Genomic DNA, 17,327 nt, shown 5'->3' with positions numbered 1-17,327 from the left:
AACAGTTAACGGCCGGGTTACCCGAGTTATCGCGATCCCTGTTGCGTGACTATCGGTATTGTAAATAGACCCTCTAATATTATATGACTTTCCTCACCATATTATTCAATCGATTCATTCGTGGTGTCGCCCTTATAAATCCAAGCTCTTTTATTTTTTTAAATAAAAATTATTATTATTATTATTATTATTATTATTATTATTATTATTATTATTATTATTATTATTATTATTATTATTATTATTATTATTATTATTATTATTATTTTTATTGTTATTGTTATTATTATTATTGCTATTATTATTGCTATTATTATTATTATTTATTATTATTTATATTATTATTATTATTATTATTAATATTATTATTGTTATTATTATTTATTATTATTATTATTATTATTATTATTATTATTATTATTTATTATTATTTTTATTATTATATTATTATTATTATTATTATTATTATTATTATTATTATTATTATTATTATTGTTGTTGTTGTTTTGTATGAATGATGGGGAAGGTTGGTCAGAATTGCATTTATCCCTTTCTTGTTTTTTTATTTGGGTTTTTTTTTTTCTTTCTCCCTGTGGTAAGAGGATTGTCCACACCTTGACGGTATTCAGGGTTTAAATGAAACAAGAGTACATATTAAGTGTACCAGGGTTATTAAGTCATATAAAATCAAATTTGGTTTTTTGTTTGTATTTTTAAAACTTAGATACTTATTTATTTATTTATGTATTAGTTTATTTATTTATTATTTAATTATTTATTCATAAAAAAAATATTTACTGATATATTTTTAAAAATTATTTATACCTGTGCGGGTGGTTGGATGGGAGCATCACCCTTGAATCATATACCTATGATGTTCGCATGGGTGTACGATCCGATAGTGATGTCGTTTCTTCTTCTCTTTACTAGCCTATCCTGCTTCTTTGGTTTGTGATTGTATTTTTGAGAGGGGATATTTTTTTTTCTGTAAATCTTCTGCCTGTTTGTTCTTGGTTATTTATAATTTAGTTTATGATATCTTTAGGTTATGATTTTGATTTACATTTGTACTATTTTTGTTAGATTGCTTGTTTTTTTTTGTTTCAGCGGTCTCTCATATAACCTCAATTGTGTTGGAAGAGACCTAAAGCAACAAACAAACAAACAAACAAACCCTATACCTGTTTATTGTCTTATTTCCTGAGGTTAAAAAAAAAACAAAACAAGAGTACATATTAAGTTCTAATGGACATGGAGTTGTCTAGTCTAGTCATTAAGGCATATTTAGATATTGCTACTTTCATTTCTTTGGAAATCGTACTCTACTAGCTTTGAATTTTGGATGGTTGTAAAATTGCCCTTAAAATTACACCTCGCCATTGAGTAATGCAACAACTTTTATCTTACAGCGCCGCTCCCCAGTAAAGGCACACGGCCGAAGCTCGCACTTTCCACCAATGGAAATAGGATTATTAGGGTTGTTTTTTTTTCATGTAAAGATAACCAAAAAAAAAAAAAGAAAGAAAGAAAGTGGAGAGGCTCCAGTTTTATGCTTAATGACAAGAGAATCATTCTCTAAGCCTGAGCAACTCTGCTGGTGCTTTAGTTGAGAAGTGGAAAGCATTGTTTATTTATATTATGGGAGATGATGTGTGGGTGTTTTTTTTTTTAATGCATTTTGTTTTTTTCTCCAATTAAAGGAAAAATTTGTTCATTTTATCATTCATTTTGGTATTATTTTCCCTTTTATTTATTGATTGATTTATTTGTTCATTTATTTATTTATTTTATTTTTTGTTTTAATTGTTGAAACTCCATATGAAATTAAGTCAGCTTGATCATTTGTTAATTAAAATTTGAGCAAATTAAAAAAAATAACGTAATATGTTAAGAGGGGGTTGGGCTTTTAATATAAATAGCCAATTAAAAAAAAAAAATTAGAATTTTAATTTTTTTTTACCGCGTTTGGCGCTTACAGGGTAAAGAGTCAGACACCCTGGATATGCAAGTCTAAATTCGTTTATCAGGTAAATTTCAGTGTCTGCCTCTATTGTGATTTCAGGAAGGAACTACGCCACTGATCCTGTCAGCCGCCAACAACCATTTAGAATGTGTCAGAGAGTTGCTGTCCCAGGGGGCAAATCCTAATGCCAGGAGATTGGTAAGGGACGTGATTATATTAACATTTACAGTTAATTGTCGTTTCTGTTCCTCCCTCTGATCACTGGCAGTGCTTGAAAATGGTGTAAATTAATTATCAAAAGGAAGGAGAGAGGGAATGGGATTACTTACATGATTCACAACCCCATCCTCTCCCCCCAACCCACCCACACCCATCCCAATATTGGATAAAGTAACATATTTAATATAATGTTGACTCACTCTGGCAAAAAATACAGAACAGTTTAGTGATGGGGTAGGGAGGAATACAGATGCATACCTGCCGAATCTTACGAATTTTTTGTAATTTTACGAATTTTAGACAAATTTCATGGCCAATGACTAATTTTTTTTGGAAAATTATGAATTTTTAATTCTCTGTATTATTTAAATAATGATGATAATAATAGTAATAACTACTACTACTACTACTACTACTACTACTACTACTACTACTACTACTACTACTACTACTACTCCTACTACTACTACTACTACTACTACTACTACTACTACTACTACTACTACTTACTACTATACTTACTACTATACTACTACTACTATTACTACTACTACTACTATACTACTACTACTATACTACTACTATACTACTATACTACTACTACTACTACTACTATACTACTATATACTACTACTACTACTACTACTATACTACTACTACTACTACTACTACTACTACTATACTACTACTATATAATAATAATAATAATAATAATAATAATAATATAATAATAATAATATAATAATAATAATAATAATAATAATAATAATTTCCTTGTCATATTACTAAAAATTGACATAAAAATTACTAAATTTGAAGTTTTCAATTTGGCAGGTCTGCAGATAGATGGAATTCCATTGTGTGGCCACGGTCATGGTCATGGCAGGCGGCAAATTGGATTTGAACTGAATAATGATGAAATCTAGCAATCAAGTTTTATCATGATTTGTCACACTGTTTCCAAGATATTTAATTTTGTTATGAAACATATAATGATGATAATAAAGGAGAAAAAGCATAGACTATCACCTGATTCTATTTCAGGTCCACACAAGAACGTAAATGATTCTATATCCATGGATCCATATAACTCATTTCAATGAATTTTGTTTTCCCATCAAAATTATATCGATACTCTCAATGTTTTGTGTATTTTTTATTTACTTTGTTGACATTTCATGTTTTCATCATTACTTCTTTTTTTTTTACAGACAGGAACGTGTGCACTCTTTTTTGCTGCACAAGGTGGTTTCTTAGATGTAGTCAAACTTCTGTTAGAACATGGGGCAAATGTGGATTTAGCGAGCTATGTAAGTAATTTTGTTTTCATTTATTATTTTTAAGATTCTTAATTTCATTTTTCTGGTATTGATATTAATCAAGAATAGATAGAAATGTCAATGATTGATCGATTTTTGTATTAAAATGTTATATGAAAATTTTCTCATATTCATATCAGTCCAAAAAAAATGAAGTATGGAATTGAAGAAAACGTGTTGAAAGTTTACAGGAAATTATTTGTTCTTTCAATTGATACCAGCATTTAGTATTGCAACCCTTTTAGTATTATGAATTTTATTCTACTGCGACTCATTTTTAAAAAAAATCTCAAATGTGTCAAACTTCTAATTACGTGTTATTAGGTTTTTGTTGTATTCAACCAACACAAACAATGGTAAATAAGAAATTTCTGGAAGAACACTGTTTTACTGATCTTCTGGATCAGTTTGGAACATTGAATATAACCCACTAACGACTTAAAACAACAACTGGTCACAATGCCAAATGTCAACAATGAAACCAGAGCACAAATTATTGGTCATGCTGAAGCAGGGATGTCTGTGACAGGACCTCCAGAGCTATAGGGCCTATGGAGCTGGAGTTTATACCTGTTTCTATAGCATTATACAGACAATAGCAATTGCTTACAGTTACAGCCCTTTGTTTAGATTTCTGGGTGGGGTCTTTTGTCCTCCCATAGTTGGCATGGAAGAACTTGCTGTGTCTTCTAACCTCACTATATCTGATTTTTATTGAGTTGCTTTCTATCTTGCCTTGGAATGGGATTACTTGGTTTGTCCTGGCCCTGACTGGAGTCCTTGGCTGAGAAGGAAACAGTCAAATATATAGTATTTGTTGTGTGAGGTGACATTTTTGTAAATCATCTTTCTATTATCTACTGTTATATTTATTGATATTGTTTTGAATATATAGTGACTTGTGAACATTTGAGTGTATTCCCTGTGCTTGTGTCTGGATGATACGTTTAGATAGTTTCAAACTAAGTACACTGATAATGTACTCTTTGAATCTAAATCTGTTCCCTATTTAAACCATTCCCCTTTGTCTTACTTAATTCTCGTGTGCTTTTGATATATCTAGACTTTTTTGACTATCCCATTGTTTGTCTTTTTACTGGCGTTGATATAAGCTAAATGTGTCGCAAGTGCTGAAAAACCCTTAAAAACAAACAATTTGTATAGATTTTTAAGTAAGGGGAAAAAAATTGGGTTCAAAGTCAAAATGAGTGGAATTAGAAAATCCTCAATAAATTCATTAATTCTTACTCAAATTCTATAGTTGGAACTAGATTGACGTCACTCATCTCTTTGTTATTGTTTTTAGGCAACCATTTTGATGATAAGTTCTCTCTAAATTCTATCGATCAAGACTTTAAACGTTTAAGGTTACACATATTTTGTGTGTTGGTATGTTATATTCCGCTGGTGAATGTTGTGAGTATTTTACCTAACTGCATAGCATCAATTTGTTAAGCTTAATGTTCACTTTCAGGTATCATGTCCATACAGACTTTGAGATGTTTGGCCACAGTTAGTCATTTTCACTATATTGTTTCCTTATTAGGATGGAGGTACCCCATTGTTTGTAGCTTGCCAGTGTAACCACCCTGATGTTGTAGCCGAGGTGTTGGCAAGAGGAGCAGATATCCATGCACAGATGATCGATGGAGCCACCCCTCTCTTTATCACAGCACAGAACGGACATGCAGAACTACTCAAATACCTTTTATCCAAAGGAGCTGATCCAAATGGCAAAAGAAAGGTGAATACTGATTACTTTAAAAAATACCAAAGTAAAGTAGCAACCCTCTCCTTACCAGCCATTTTCAAAATTTTCCCCAAAGATTCAACCCCACCCAACACAAAATCAGACATCTCTAACTCAAACAGAAAAGCAACAAGCACATCCTATACATAATATTGATCGACAATATGGGCTCTATTACAGAATGTCAAGTTATTATAGCTATTGCAAAAAGAAATGAAATCTGGATGAGAAAAGTGACAGTTGCATCGTAACAAATGTGACGATTTTCCAATAGGTGGTAAGGAGAGGGTTAATCCAGTTTGATAATTGATGAGAATCTGGCATTGTCTTTTTGTAACAAATGTCTTTAGTTATGGGGTTTTTGGGGGGGTTTTCTTTTGTTTCTTTTTTAATCAGATTTCTGCCCTTTATGAAAACTGACCTAGATGGCTCATGCTGTAATGACTATAATGGACTTCTTGTCTGTATCTGTATGGTTGGCGCTGAAGAAACCAATGGTCTGGTTGTATTTCAGCGGCGTCCTCATTGGGCACGGGCCCAAGTCAGTCGGGCCTTGAAATCGTTTAGGTGTGGTGCCATGATGATCAGTTCATCCAGCCTGTTCCACTTCGAGATAGTTCTAATGAAGAAAGAATTTCAAAATCCATTCCTCAATAAAAAACCATTTTGAATTGTATTATTGTCTAGTTTTTGTATTTGTTTTTTTAATTCAGGATTTAGCCAGTCCTTTGTGGATAGCTGCTCAGATGGGCCATGCTGAAGTCTGTAAGGAGTTGTTGGAATCAGGAGCTGATGTGGATGCTGTCAGAGAGGTAACCAATAAATGTTACTCTTCCCTTCCACCTTTATAGTATCCTATCCTGATTTCAGTTTGTATAAGACTTTCATCTTGTGAAGTCTTTCAATGGCATTGATAAAATCTCTTTTAAACAGGAATGTCATGTTCTTTCTGATACTTATGTGCTCATAAAATGATTTGAAATGAATTTAGTATGAGTCAGCATTGTGGAAGCACTCCGTGTTCAACACCTTTACTCATTATAGAGTCTATATTATTATCAAATTATTCTAGATGCACGTTTCCAAACGGTTGGCATAAAAAAAATTGTCATCGTGGAAAATAAAAGATTTATTTTATTTTACCTTTATCTGCATTATGTTTTGTACTGTACCTCTTTAGTTCTTGATGATAGATTTTGATGGTAAACTTTCCATAAGCCAAGTAATTTTACCTACTATTCGGTTTTTGTTTTTAAATTAATGTCATTAATTAATTAATTAATTTTTCTTTTTTATTGTTCTTTTTATTTTCATTTAATATTTTGTCATTGACCAGACCAGATACACATCTTTGATTATGTATGGATTTATTAGTTCTTTTATTTTGTCTTAAAATGCATTTTACTCAATACTTTTTTAATCAGGATGGGGCGACTCCTTTGTTCAAAGCTTGTCACAAAGGTCACCTGACCACAATCACAGAAATCCTCAAACACAATCCCAACATTGGACTTTTGAAGGTCAGTATTACATATACGGCTTATAGGTCAGTATTACATATACGGCTTATTACATATACGGCTTATAGGTCAGTATTACATATACGGCTTATTACATATACGGCTTATAGGTCAGTATTACATATACGGCTTATAGGTCAGTATTACATATATGGCTTATCTTCTTTATCGGATTTGGTCGGTATTTTTTAAAATAAATTTATTTGAATGTTTTCATAAAATTTGTTCCCATATTTATCGTCAAGGCTGTCGTTTGATATCTTTTTTTATCAAAGCTCAATTATAGCCTGCAATACTCTTCAACATAATGAACAAAACATTCTCAACACACAAAGACTGGGACATAAACAGCGGTGTCCTAATTACAATACAAAAACCAGGAAAAACGAAAGGACCCGTAAACAACCTACGCCCAATAACATTACTGAATACCATAAGAAAAAAACTGTCAACTATTGTCCTCAACAGAATTAGACCAAAAATAGAAAAATATCTATCACATAGCCAAAGCGGGTTTCGCCAAGACCGAAGCACATCGGACGTTGTATGGACACATAAATGGTTAGCAGCAAAGGCACTCAAAGAAAACATATCCATAACAATAACCGGAATCGATATGTCCGCAGCCTTTGATACGATCGACAGAGGAAAACTTTTGGAGATATTAACAGACATAGTAGACGAAGACGAGCTCCGAATAATCCGATTTCTCCTCAGCAACACAAAGATACAACCAAGGATATACGGGGCCACAAAACAGACGCAGTTCGAAAGTAACATCGGGACCCCCCAAGGAGATAGTCTGAGCCCGATTCTGTTCACAATATACTTAGAACACGCTCTGAAAGAAGTTCGAAAAGTCATTCCAAAACCAACGACTCATATTGAGAATGCAATCCCAAGAGAAATCGCCTATGCAGATGATGTAGATTTTATTGGATCAACACCAGCAAATATAGACATCATACAAAATACCCTCATGAAATATAACCTCCAAGTCAATGCCAATAAAACCGAATTTACAACAATATCGAGGAACAAAGAGGAATGGAAAAGAACAAAGAAAGTCGGTTCACTAATTGGAGACACCGAGGATGTACAAAGAAGAAAACAGCTATCAAACGCCGCACTCAGTAAACTCACCAATGTATGGATTAGAGGTGACAAAATAAAGAGAAAAACCAAACTGAAACTGTACCGTGCTCTTGTAAAACCGGTACTTCTGTATAACTGCGGCACTTGGGCGTTGACAAAATCCGAAGAAGAACATCTGGATGCCTTCCATCGCACACAGCTAAGAAGGGTACTGGACATCAAATACCCAAAAAAGATCTCAAATGAATCACTCTATAAGATCACAAAAGAAAGACCAATCTCCCTTGACATTTTACAACAACGATGGCAACTTTTCGGTCACATACTACGCAGGGACAAAAACATACCAGCTAACCAAGCCATGTCGGGATATTTCCATAAACACGGGAACCTTTTCAGAGGAAGACCGATCACAACACTCCCTGTGATCCTAAACAAAAACCTCACAACACTTGGACAAAGCATTAGTCTCATAACGGCAGGGGACCTTGAAAATCTGAGAACCCTAGCGGAGGACCGGCAATATTGGAGACACCTCACACAGGAAATACTGGAAACAGCCAAGGCGACCCGATCTTTCGGTCGAGACGCGAAAGGCATCTAAGTCAAGTAAGTCAATACTCTTCAAAAGTCGTAACGTCACTTCCTTCCTAATGATGCATGGTAACTGAGTAACACTGGCTCTAAACTCGGAACAATGGCGGACGCCCGTATGAAATATTTCTCTGGCGAGCATAAAGGGTATCCAGAGGGAAAAAAAACCATTATAAATCTGATCATGTTTTAACATTTACACATTCTGATCATATGAAAAGTTCTAGCCAGCATGAAGAGTAAAAAGTACCGATTTTCTTTGTTTAGAACCACGATGGCCGACGTTGCTGGGTGACGTGACATCAGACTATTTGATCATGTTTTGACTTTGACACATTCTGATCATAAGGCATATGAAAAGTTCTAGCTAGCATGAAAAATAAAAAGTAATGATTTTCTTTGTTTAGAACCAAGATGGCCGCCGTTGTCGGGCGTGTGACATCAGACTATTGAATTGTATTGAAGGAATGATTATTTGAATTGCATTTTTTATTAAAGGACGGGAAGTTTCCAGTTTGTGAATAAAAGGTTGAATCAACAGATATATTTGTAAAATTTAGATTTTTCCCCTTTGTATTTAGATTTTTATTATAAGCAGCATGTTAAAGAAAATTTGGTTAAGGCAATCTCTTTTACCTCACTTCTTTCTTGTGATAGGACTGAATAGAATCCACTCATTTGTAACCTGAGAAAAAAAATTGAATAAATAAAGCTAGTTGACTCTTATTGCATTCAGGCTTTAAGTTAAAGTATAGGTAAAGTATAAATTAAGGTTAATTCCTATATTCAGCCTTTATTAAGATAAGATAAAATATACTGGTTATTTGAATAACTTTTTTCAACTTCTGTATCTCTTTGCATGGGCAATATAAAATTGAAGAATGGAGAGACAGTGCTTCATGCAGCTGCGTTGTTTGGTCATCTGAAAGTTGTTCGTCTTCTCTTACAATCAGGGTTGGATCCCCAAATCAAAAATAAGGTAAAAGAAGGAGATTTTGCTGTAACTCATTACAGGCGGTGTTTAATTTTCTCTAATCTTACATTTTATCATAGTTTTCACCAGGAGAGCAAATTTTTTAAAAACCTTAAAATCTTGAGCTTTAATATAAGATGGCCCAAAGGGTTTTACAGGGCTCCTAAACCAACAGCAACACTTAAATTTACATGAAGGAGAAGACATGACATCGATGGAGTACTATTACAGATAGGACTCGAACCAGAGACTTGTCTAAAGGCAAGCATCAAACCACAAAGCCAAAGTACCACTGCAAAGTGGATTTTTTTTTTTACATGTGAGTTGATTTCACTCCAAATTGACATTTTCTTATCTTTTTTATCACCAACTGACTAGTAACCTCAATGCTATTTCTATTTTACGTCGGGTCGTGATCAATTTTAAATTAATCTGGCATCAAATCTTACCATTTTCAACAATACGCACACCACTGCGACTTCTTTTTCATAAGAGATTCAATTAGACTTTAATTGATGTAATATATTACGATTTCCACCAAAAGAGCAGTAATAACAATGCGACATTGTTTTTATATGATAATGATATATTTAAATTGTTTTCCTTTATTATTGTTTTTTAAAGGCTAATGTTTAAAGATATATGGAATTTATTTTATTTCAGGATTTCATCTCTCATCATGGGAATTGCATACTTTGTGTTTGAGAAGTAATTTAATTGACCATGCTTGTTGGTTTTTTTTCACTTCCTTCTATCCTTTTTTCATTTTTTTTTCCCCAGGAGGGTCAGACATCTACTGAGTTGGCCTCTGAAGCTGGATATGATTATATTACTAAATTTATCAACGATTTCATAGAGAAAAATGGCGCGGTGTCAGTAGATGCCAATGGAGTATGAGCCTGAGTGAAAATCAGTCATAACACATTATTATTATTTAATCATTATTAGTTTTATTCCATTTGATTTTTGTTCTTCATCAGTGCTGATGGTTTTCCTCGGATCCACGGAAATCTGTAATTCTGGTGTCAGAGGAGTAACTTCCTCCTTTTAAAAAGAAATACATTTCCCCCCATTGAGAGTATTTAATTGTGGCGATAAAAGAACTTAAGTTATTTTATATGTACATTTGATTGTTTTCTGTAGAAGTACAATTAAGCACGTAGGATACTTTATTGGTTATGAATATTTATCAATTTCTCCGATTTATAATTTTACTTAAATCATTGAAAGGTCAGTCATAGCCTTCAGTCCTTTTTACTCAGGAATGCAGTTTATTTAAGCATTTGTGTTTGTTTGTGTCTGTGTTCATGTAAGTGTGTTTGTGTGTGAGAGAGAAAGAGAGTGTGTGTGTGCTGAGATTTGCTGGTTTGTAGCTTTTTTAAAATGTTGTTTTAAAATTATGTATGCATTTAGATTAGACATTGCATCTCAGATAACAAACTATAAATTTTGTTACATAATATATTAACAATCTATTTATAGATAATTTATACCATACATTGTTTTAAATTTTATTTATCTTCTTTTTTTTTTCTAACTGACTAGTCACTATTATGAATAAATAACATGCTTGGGGACAGGGTATTGTATAATTGTGTGAAAACACCCAAGTAAAGTTTCTTGTACTGTCAGATGATGTGGTAATACTGTATGTTGTAAATAGGCACGGCACTATTTTGATTGGAAAATTTTGGAATTTTATATTGGAAATTGGAATTTTATATCTCAAGTACAAGTAACAATTATCCCCTGTTAACTCTCCTTACCAGCTATTTTTAGAATTTCCCCCGAAAATTAGCTCCCACTCAACACAAGAATAGACTTTTTTTACTCACACAAAAAGTAACAAATGAGCTCTACAATACTGTGTTTAGTATTTATAGCTGTGATCAAAGCAATTCTTTGAATTTTGTGATGTACAAGAGAAATCAGAATGAGAAAATTGTCAGTTGCATCGTAACAAATGTGACGATTTTCCTATGAGTGGTAAGGAGAGGGTTAAGATATCCTATTCAAGACAATGACTGCTCCTTTGCATATTTTTTTCTCTTTATTTCTATCTTTTCACTGGAACTGGAACTTAAATTTTTGTGATAGTGCAATTAAAACAAGGCTTCTAATGAATTCAGTTTGAAGATTTAAATGTGAAGATTTAAATGCTAAAGTTTAAACAATCAACTAACTTGTTGATGCTGCAATTTTCTTAATTTTCTAAGTTTCAACACTTGATTAATGTTTAAGATGCTATTCTCGTTCATAAAAAGTTGATATTAAAATTTCAAAAGATTTTGTTTAGAATTTCTTTGTAATATCTTATATTACAAGACAATATCTTTGCTTTCTAATATCACACAATATTTTAATACAAATATCCAATAATTTTTTTAATTATTGAGAATATTTAATTTCCAAATTTTAAGGATACTTCAGTTACGCAATCAGCCATAGAAAAGCAATACATTTTGTTTTTAAATTTTAAAATGATTTTTACTATTTAATTATAATGAATGATTTTAATAATCGAATATTAAATTCAGTGAGTTATGTAGAGAATTCTTTATTTTCAAATTTTTATATAAGATTTTGATTAATACAGTCCAAGCCAGTATTGGGGACGGCGCTTAATTGGGACAGTCACTTTATTGAGACGAATCCTTGGGAACAGAATTTTTACTATATAAAAAGTCATACCCTTTCCAATTCCCAGCCGCTTAATTGGGACGGCCCTCCACTAATGGGGACATAATTTAACAATGGCTGTCCCCATAAAAAAGCTCTTTCGTTGCCTCCAATTTAAAACGATGGTTCATAAAATGCAAGTTTATCTCATGGGACGGTCAGTCATATGTGTGGTCGTACCGTTCATCACAGAGGTGTGAACAATAGACTTTAACTGTATACTTTGTTAGTGTCTATCACGACAGCCAATCAGGTGTGTCTTCAAACTGTGTGTCATAGTCATCAAAGGGATATGAACAATATGATTTACCTTAAACTTGGCAGTGTCATCGACTGCCATGGTTACGCACATGACCATGGGTCAACTGACCAATAGTGCGATTGGTAATGAGTGATAGCTTTGTTTGTTCAAGGCTGTCACCCACAAAAGTTTGTTTGTTCAATGAGACGAATGGGTAGACAAAGCATTCTTCATTCATTGCTTCCTTATGCAACTGTTATGAGTGGCATATTCGTTAATTATTTTGTGCAGTTTCATTTGTCTCTCATCATCAGGCCAAATTAGCAGTCAAGTGGCCGTTAAAGTAACCCAAATTAGACGGCGAACAAGTCTCCCTGATTACTATGTGGACTATGATAAATCTGAAAAATTGCCCAATTTCATGTCCGTCACTTAATTGGGACACCGCTTAATTGAGACAATTTGTCGGGAACCGACTGTATTACGAATATATTTAGATGTTTGAATGAGACATTATATTTAACTTGAAATACATTTTGAAAAGTACTTACCATTAGATATTGATTACAATTTCTAAGATATGAATTATAAACTAATATGGTTTGTAATTTTGATTAGATTTTTGCAGGATTGATTTATTTGAATGAAGCCAAGTTCACAATTTGATTTATGTGATTTCAAAATTATAAAGGCAGGTTACTTATCTATTTCACCTATTACTCGATATGCACTTTATTGATTGACTCAATTTCTGTTCAATACATCTTTTCAACTTTTGTATATTAATTGTTTTTTACTCCAAGAATTTAAACAGGGGCGGCATATTATTATTTTTTGTTTCCCATGTTCCTTCGTTTTTAATCATTTTTTAAAAGGAAAAAAAGTCTTAAAGGAAACGGAGAGGACAAACTTAAGAGAATCAAATTCTTAGATAGTATTTCTATTAAAGTAATATTTTTAGATTTGCTTTTAGAGAAGTGAATGTAAATCGATTTTGAAATGAGTGTGAGATGTTATGTGATAATATATGACTGATGTACATATCAAAATAATACTGAATTGATAATTTTTTTTAATTAGCCACATTGTATTAAATAACTAAAATATTTGTGGGGTTTTTTTTCAATTAAACTTAAAGATAACAAAAATCATTGATTTAAGGAAAGTAAATGAGGATGTTGGAAAATCGTCCCAGGAGCTGGAATGCCAGATCTTCTATTACTAAGGCAAATCAATGTATAGATTGTCGATCATTCAAATCAAAAGTCTTTCCTGTATGCACGCGTAAGCAAGATGAGAATGCACATTTGAATGGTGGTTTTTGAAAGGTCCGTTATTGCATGAAGTTCTGTTTTTTTTTATTAACGATTCATATTCAGTTTATTTTATTTATTTGTTTATTTATTTATTCTTTTTTCTTTTTTTTTGTCTTTTTCAAAATTGAGCTTTTAGTGTCTTCAATGTTTTTTTCCTGCATAGAAAGCTCTGCTATAAAATGTTGTTGAAATGCCATTGGTATAGTATAATATGACTTATTTCAATACCCACTGAACCACCTTCTTGGTTAACAACCAGTGATCCGTCCATCAACAACACCATGTATGTATGAACCCATTCTTCGTTAGCCACTGCATCGATATGATGACAGTCTTCCACCATTTATCAGACACTGTTGTGCTAGGAAAGCAATTATAATATCAATTTTACTTCTAAGTGATCGCTGTGTATCAAATGAATAAAGCGGTAGTGTGTGTGATCAGTGACTGGATGAGTGACAATGAATTAAACACTTTGCTGAAGATGAAATTTGCCTTCTAGTCCTAGCATGGCAAAAAAAAGTACCTACCAGGAAGTTGGACATGTATGCACAATATGCTTAATGAATCATCAATGACAAAAAAAAAACAACAACGAAAACTAATACTTCTTTTGTCTTCCCATGATGTTCTTGGGTAAAGCACCTTCCAATATCGACTCATTTAAACTGTGGGTGAAAGTTTGCTGGCATATGCCGGCAGTATCGGTACTTAGGATATAATAATAATGGCCTGTCAGCATATTGACTCTCATTGTTCAGTGATTTGTTTAAGACGGTGGCTACTTGTTTTAAAATCAACATCCATTTCAGGGAAACTGACTTCGTTAGTCGGTTTTCCAGGCAAATTGATCTCTCTGTCAATTTCCACATATGGTTAAAACAAGTGTGACTGGTGTACAATAGACAGCTGGTGTTGTGTGAAATGTGATAACATTTATCGCATTCAATATGAATGAAAAAGAACAAACTTGATTGCCCATTCTGTTAACATGAAGAGTAAAGTTCCATTTTACCTTTTGTGTAGCATTATGAAGCTCGTATAGTGTGATAAATTTGTATAGAATTAATATTCATACTTGTTTTTAATATCACTCAGGTGATGTTAATAAATACAATCATAGCTACATCAACAGTGGTATATGTGGTGGAAGAATGTCTTTTGTTGTTTTTTTTTTCTCTTTCTTGCATGCCATGCTTCGCTATATTTTATCTATTTGTCTTGCTTTGCACATTGTGCTATTGTTATAAAGACTTTGTTACTGTTTTGATATTGCAAAACTTTATAAGTAGATGGTATCAATGATTGGATGTCTTGGATAATCATATTGTGCTCTCGTGATAAATAGTGATTTTAAACGGTAATGCACAATCTACAAAATGACAATTGCTATTTCACTTAGTGATATACAGACCATAACTTCAAAAAAATGATATAGATTTCATATATCGTAATTTATTCCCTTTATAATATTACCGTTCTCAAAGATAAGATTGTCGATGTAAGGTGCAGTTTTAATTGCATTTAAACTTTGACGATTTCAGCCTTATTTGAAACCAATTTGATGAAGTCAGATCAACAGAAGGAAATTAAATGATATTTTTTTTAAAAATTAAAAAATTGTAAATTTCAAGCAAATTAAAATAGTTATTGTGTTAAGAGCTTAAGTATACTATACAAAACACTATTCATGAAAATTATGTTTTTATCAAGGATAGTTTTAACACACAAAATGTTGTTTGCATTTTGTTTAAATATATTTTTCCAGGGTTGAATAATTTGTAATTTGGAAAAGCAATCTATTTATTTGTTATTTTATCTGAAGCTTCTGTCATATTTCAGGATAAATTAATTAAGAATGGCATGATTGTCTACTTTGTTTTTCCAATCATCAACTCAGCTGTGTTCCCTTGGACAATCACATTCATTCATAAGATGATTGCTGGAAGTTTGTAAAAATTGATTTGAATTTTACCAAGCGGATAAACTCTAGGTTCCTCATGAGAGACCTATCACATTAGTGTGTTCAAATTTCTTTCATGTTGAACTCAAAAGGTTAGAGCATTGCTAGTTCTTTTTCTATCTCTCTCTCTCTCTCTCTCTCTCTCTCTCTCTCTCTCTCTCTCTCTCTCTCTCTCTTGCTCTCTCTCTCTCTCTGTTTCTCTCTTTCTCCCTCTCTCTCTCTCACTCTCTCTCTCTCGTTCTCTCTTTCTCCTCTCTCTCTCTCTTTCTCCTCTCTCTCTCTCTCTCTCTCTCTCTCTGTTTCTCTCTTTCTCCCTCTCTCTCTCACTCTCTCTCTCTCTCTCTCTCTCTCTCTCTCTCTCTCTCTCTCTCTCTCTGTTTCTCTCTTTCTCCCTCTCTCTCTCTCTCTCTGTTTCTCTCTTTCTCCCTCTCTCTCTCTCTCACTCTCTCTCTCTCTCTCTCCCACTCTCTCTCTTGCTCTCTCTCTCTCTCTCTGTTTCTCTCTTTCTCCCTCTCTCTCTCTCTCTCTCTCTCTCTCTCTCTCTCTCTCTCTCTCTCTCTCTCTCTCTCTCTCTCTCTCTCCCTCTCTCTCTCTCTTTCATACATGCACGCATGTTTATGAAATCGCATTTGCAAAATTTAATGTATGGCATTATGATATTTCTTAAACTGCCAATTCAAGAACAAAGTCCGGTTGTTAATTTTGCGGTGATTTTCTTTTTTGTATCGTCTCTAAACCACAACCAATAAAACCATTTTAGATGCCGACATTATGAATCATTTTTATTTTTACCAATCATGAACAAAGTTGATTTATCAATTCACAAAAGAATATATAATTATAATATACTTGATTGATATCGTAGGAATTTGTTTATAATTTGTTTTTTTTAATTTCCATATAACTAAAAGCCAATGCTCATATTTGATTTTCCTGGCCTTTGTCCATTTTTGTGTTTTTCGTTATATATCTGGTGTAGGCTAAATATTTAATATAAGGGGGACTGCGAAGAGTTAATGTTATTATTTTTATTGAGTCAACTGTTAATAAATATTAACAAATACTCTTTGTGGCTCTTGTGTCCTTGTCTCAGAATAGGATCTCATGATTTATCCTGGGCTTTTGTTGGAGCTGATATGATTTTCGGGTTTCCTTGGTTGTGCAAATATGTAGTCTTGTTGACTTGTTGTATGACACTCACCTATGGATCGGAAGGTCCAGAGATTGAGTCCTATTCTGGGTGGCGCATATTTGAGTCCTTGTAAAAGGCTCTCCACTCATATTCTCTCACCATATTCAGGTGTAAAATGAGTACCTGGCCGTTAACAGCGTTGTCTACGTCGAGGAAAAAAACATGACTATACATCATCTGACAGGCATCCTGTCTCGTCCTACATGATTATGTGTTGCTGTTGGCTAGGGACCTATTGTAAAGTACTTTAAGCGCATTTAGAGGATATTGCGCTATGTAAATGCTCTAGTTTAGTTTTTTAAACCTTATTTATAATATTTTGCCCACACCAGTCATTGATTTGATCTCATCATATACCTTTAAATTACAATTTTAATTATAATATTCTAATTTAAGCCAAAGTAGTTATTGTATATAGTTTTAATGTATTTTATATAACTTCCCTGGTGTTGTCTGGCTCCACAAAATATATATCTAATTGATTTATGCATGAGTAACTAACA

The 17,327-nt window shown here is 32.9% G+C and overlaps 1 protein-coding gene across 1 annotated transcript in view; it reads left to right on the top strand.

The window, feature by feature from the left end:
• The window catches only part of LOC144969525 (uncharacterized), a 28,773-nt gene extending 13,484 nt beyond the window's left edge, over positions 1 to 15,289 (top strand). The window contains exons 3-9 of the mRNA XM_078908657.1: positions 2,063 to 2,161; positions 3,394 to 3,492; positions 5,048 to 5,245; positions 5,965 to 6,063; positions 6,676 to 6,771; positions 9,341 to 9,439; positions 10,214 to 15,289. Of these exons, the coding sequence (XP_078764783.1) occupies positions 2,063 to 2,161; positions 3,394 to 3,492; positions 5,048 to 5,245; positions 5,965 to 6,063; positions 6,676 to 6,771; positions 9,341 to 9,439; positions 10,214 to 10,330 (807 nt within the window). The 3' untranslated portion in view covers positions 10,331 to 15,289. The remainder of the gene's footprint in view (positions 1 to 2,062; positions 2,162 to 3,393; positions 3,493 to 5,047; positions 5,246 to 5,964; positions 6,064 to 6,675; positions 6,772 to 9,340; positions 9,440 to 10,213) is intronic.
• The last annotated feature ends 2,038 nt before the right edge of the window (positions 15,290 to 17,327 follow it).

The sequence above is a fragment of the Berghia stephanieae genome, chromosome 1 (assembly GCF_034508935.2).
Source record: "Berghia stephanieae isolate SIO BIC M18660-M18661 chromosome 1, UCSD_Bste_1.3, whole genome shotgun sequence".
Lineage (NCBI taxonomy): Eukaryota > Metazoa > Mollusca > Gastropoda > Nudibranchia > Aeolidiidae > Berghia > Berghia stephanieae.
This window is presented reverse-complemented; position numbering and strand designations above follow the sequence as displayed.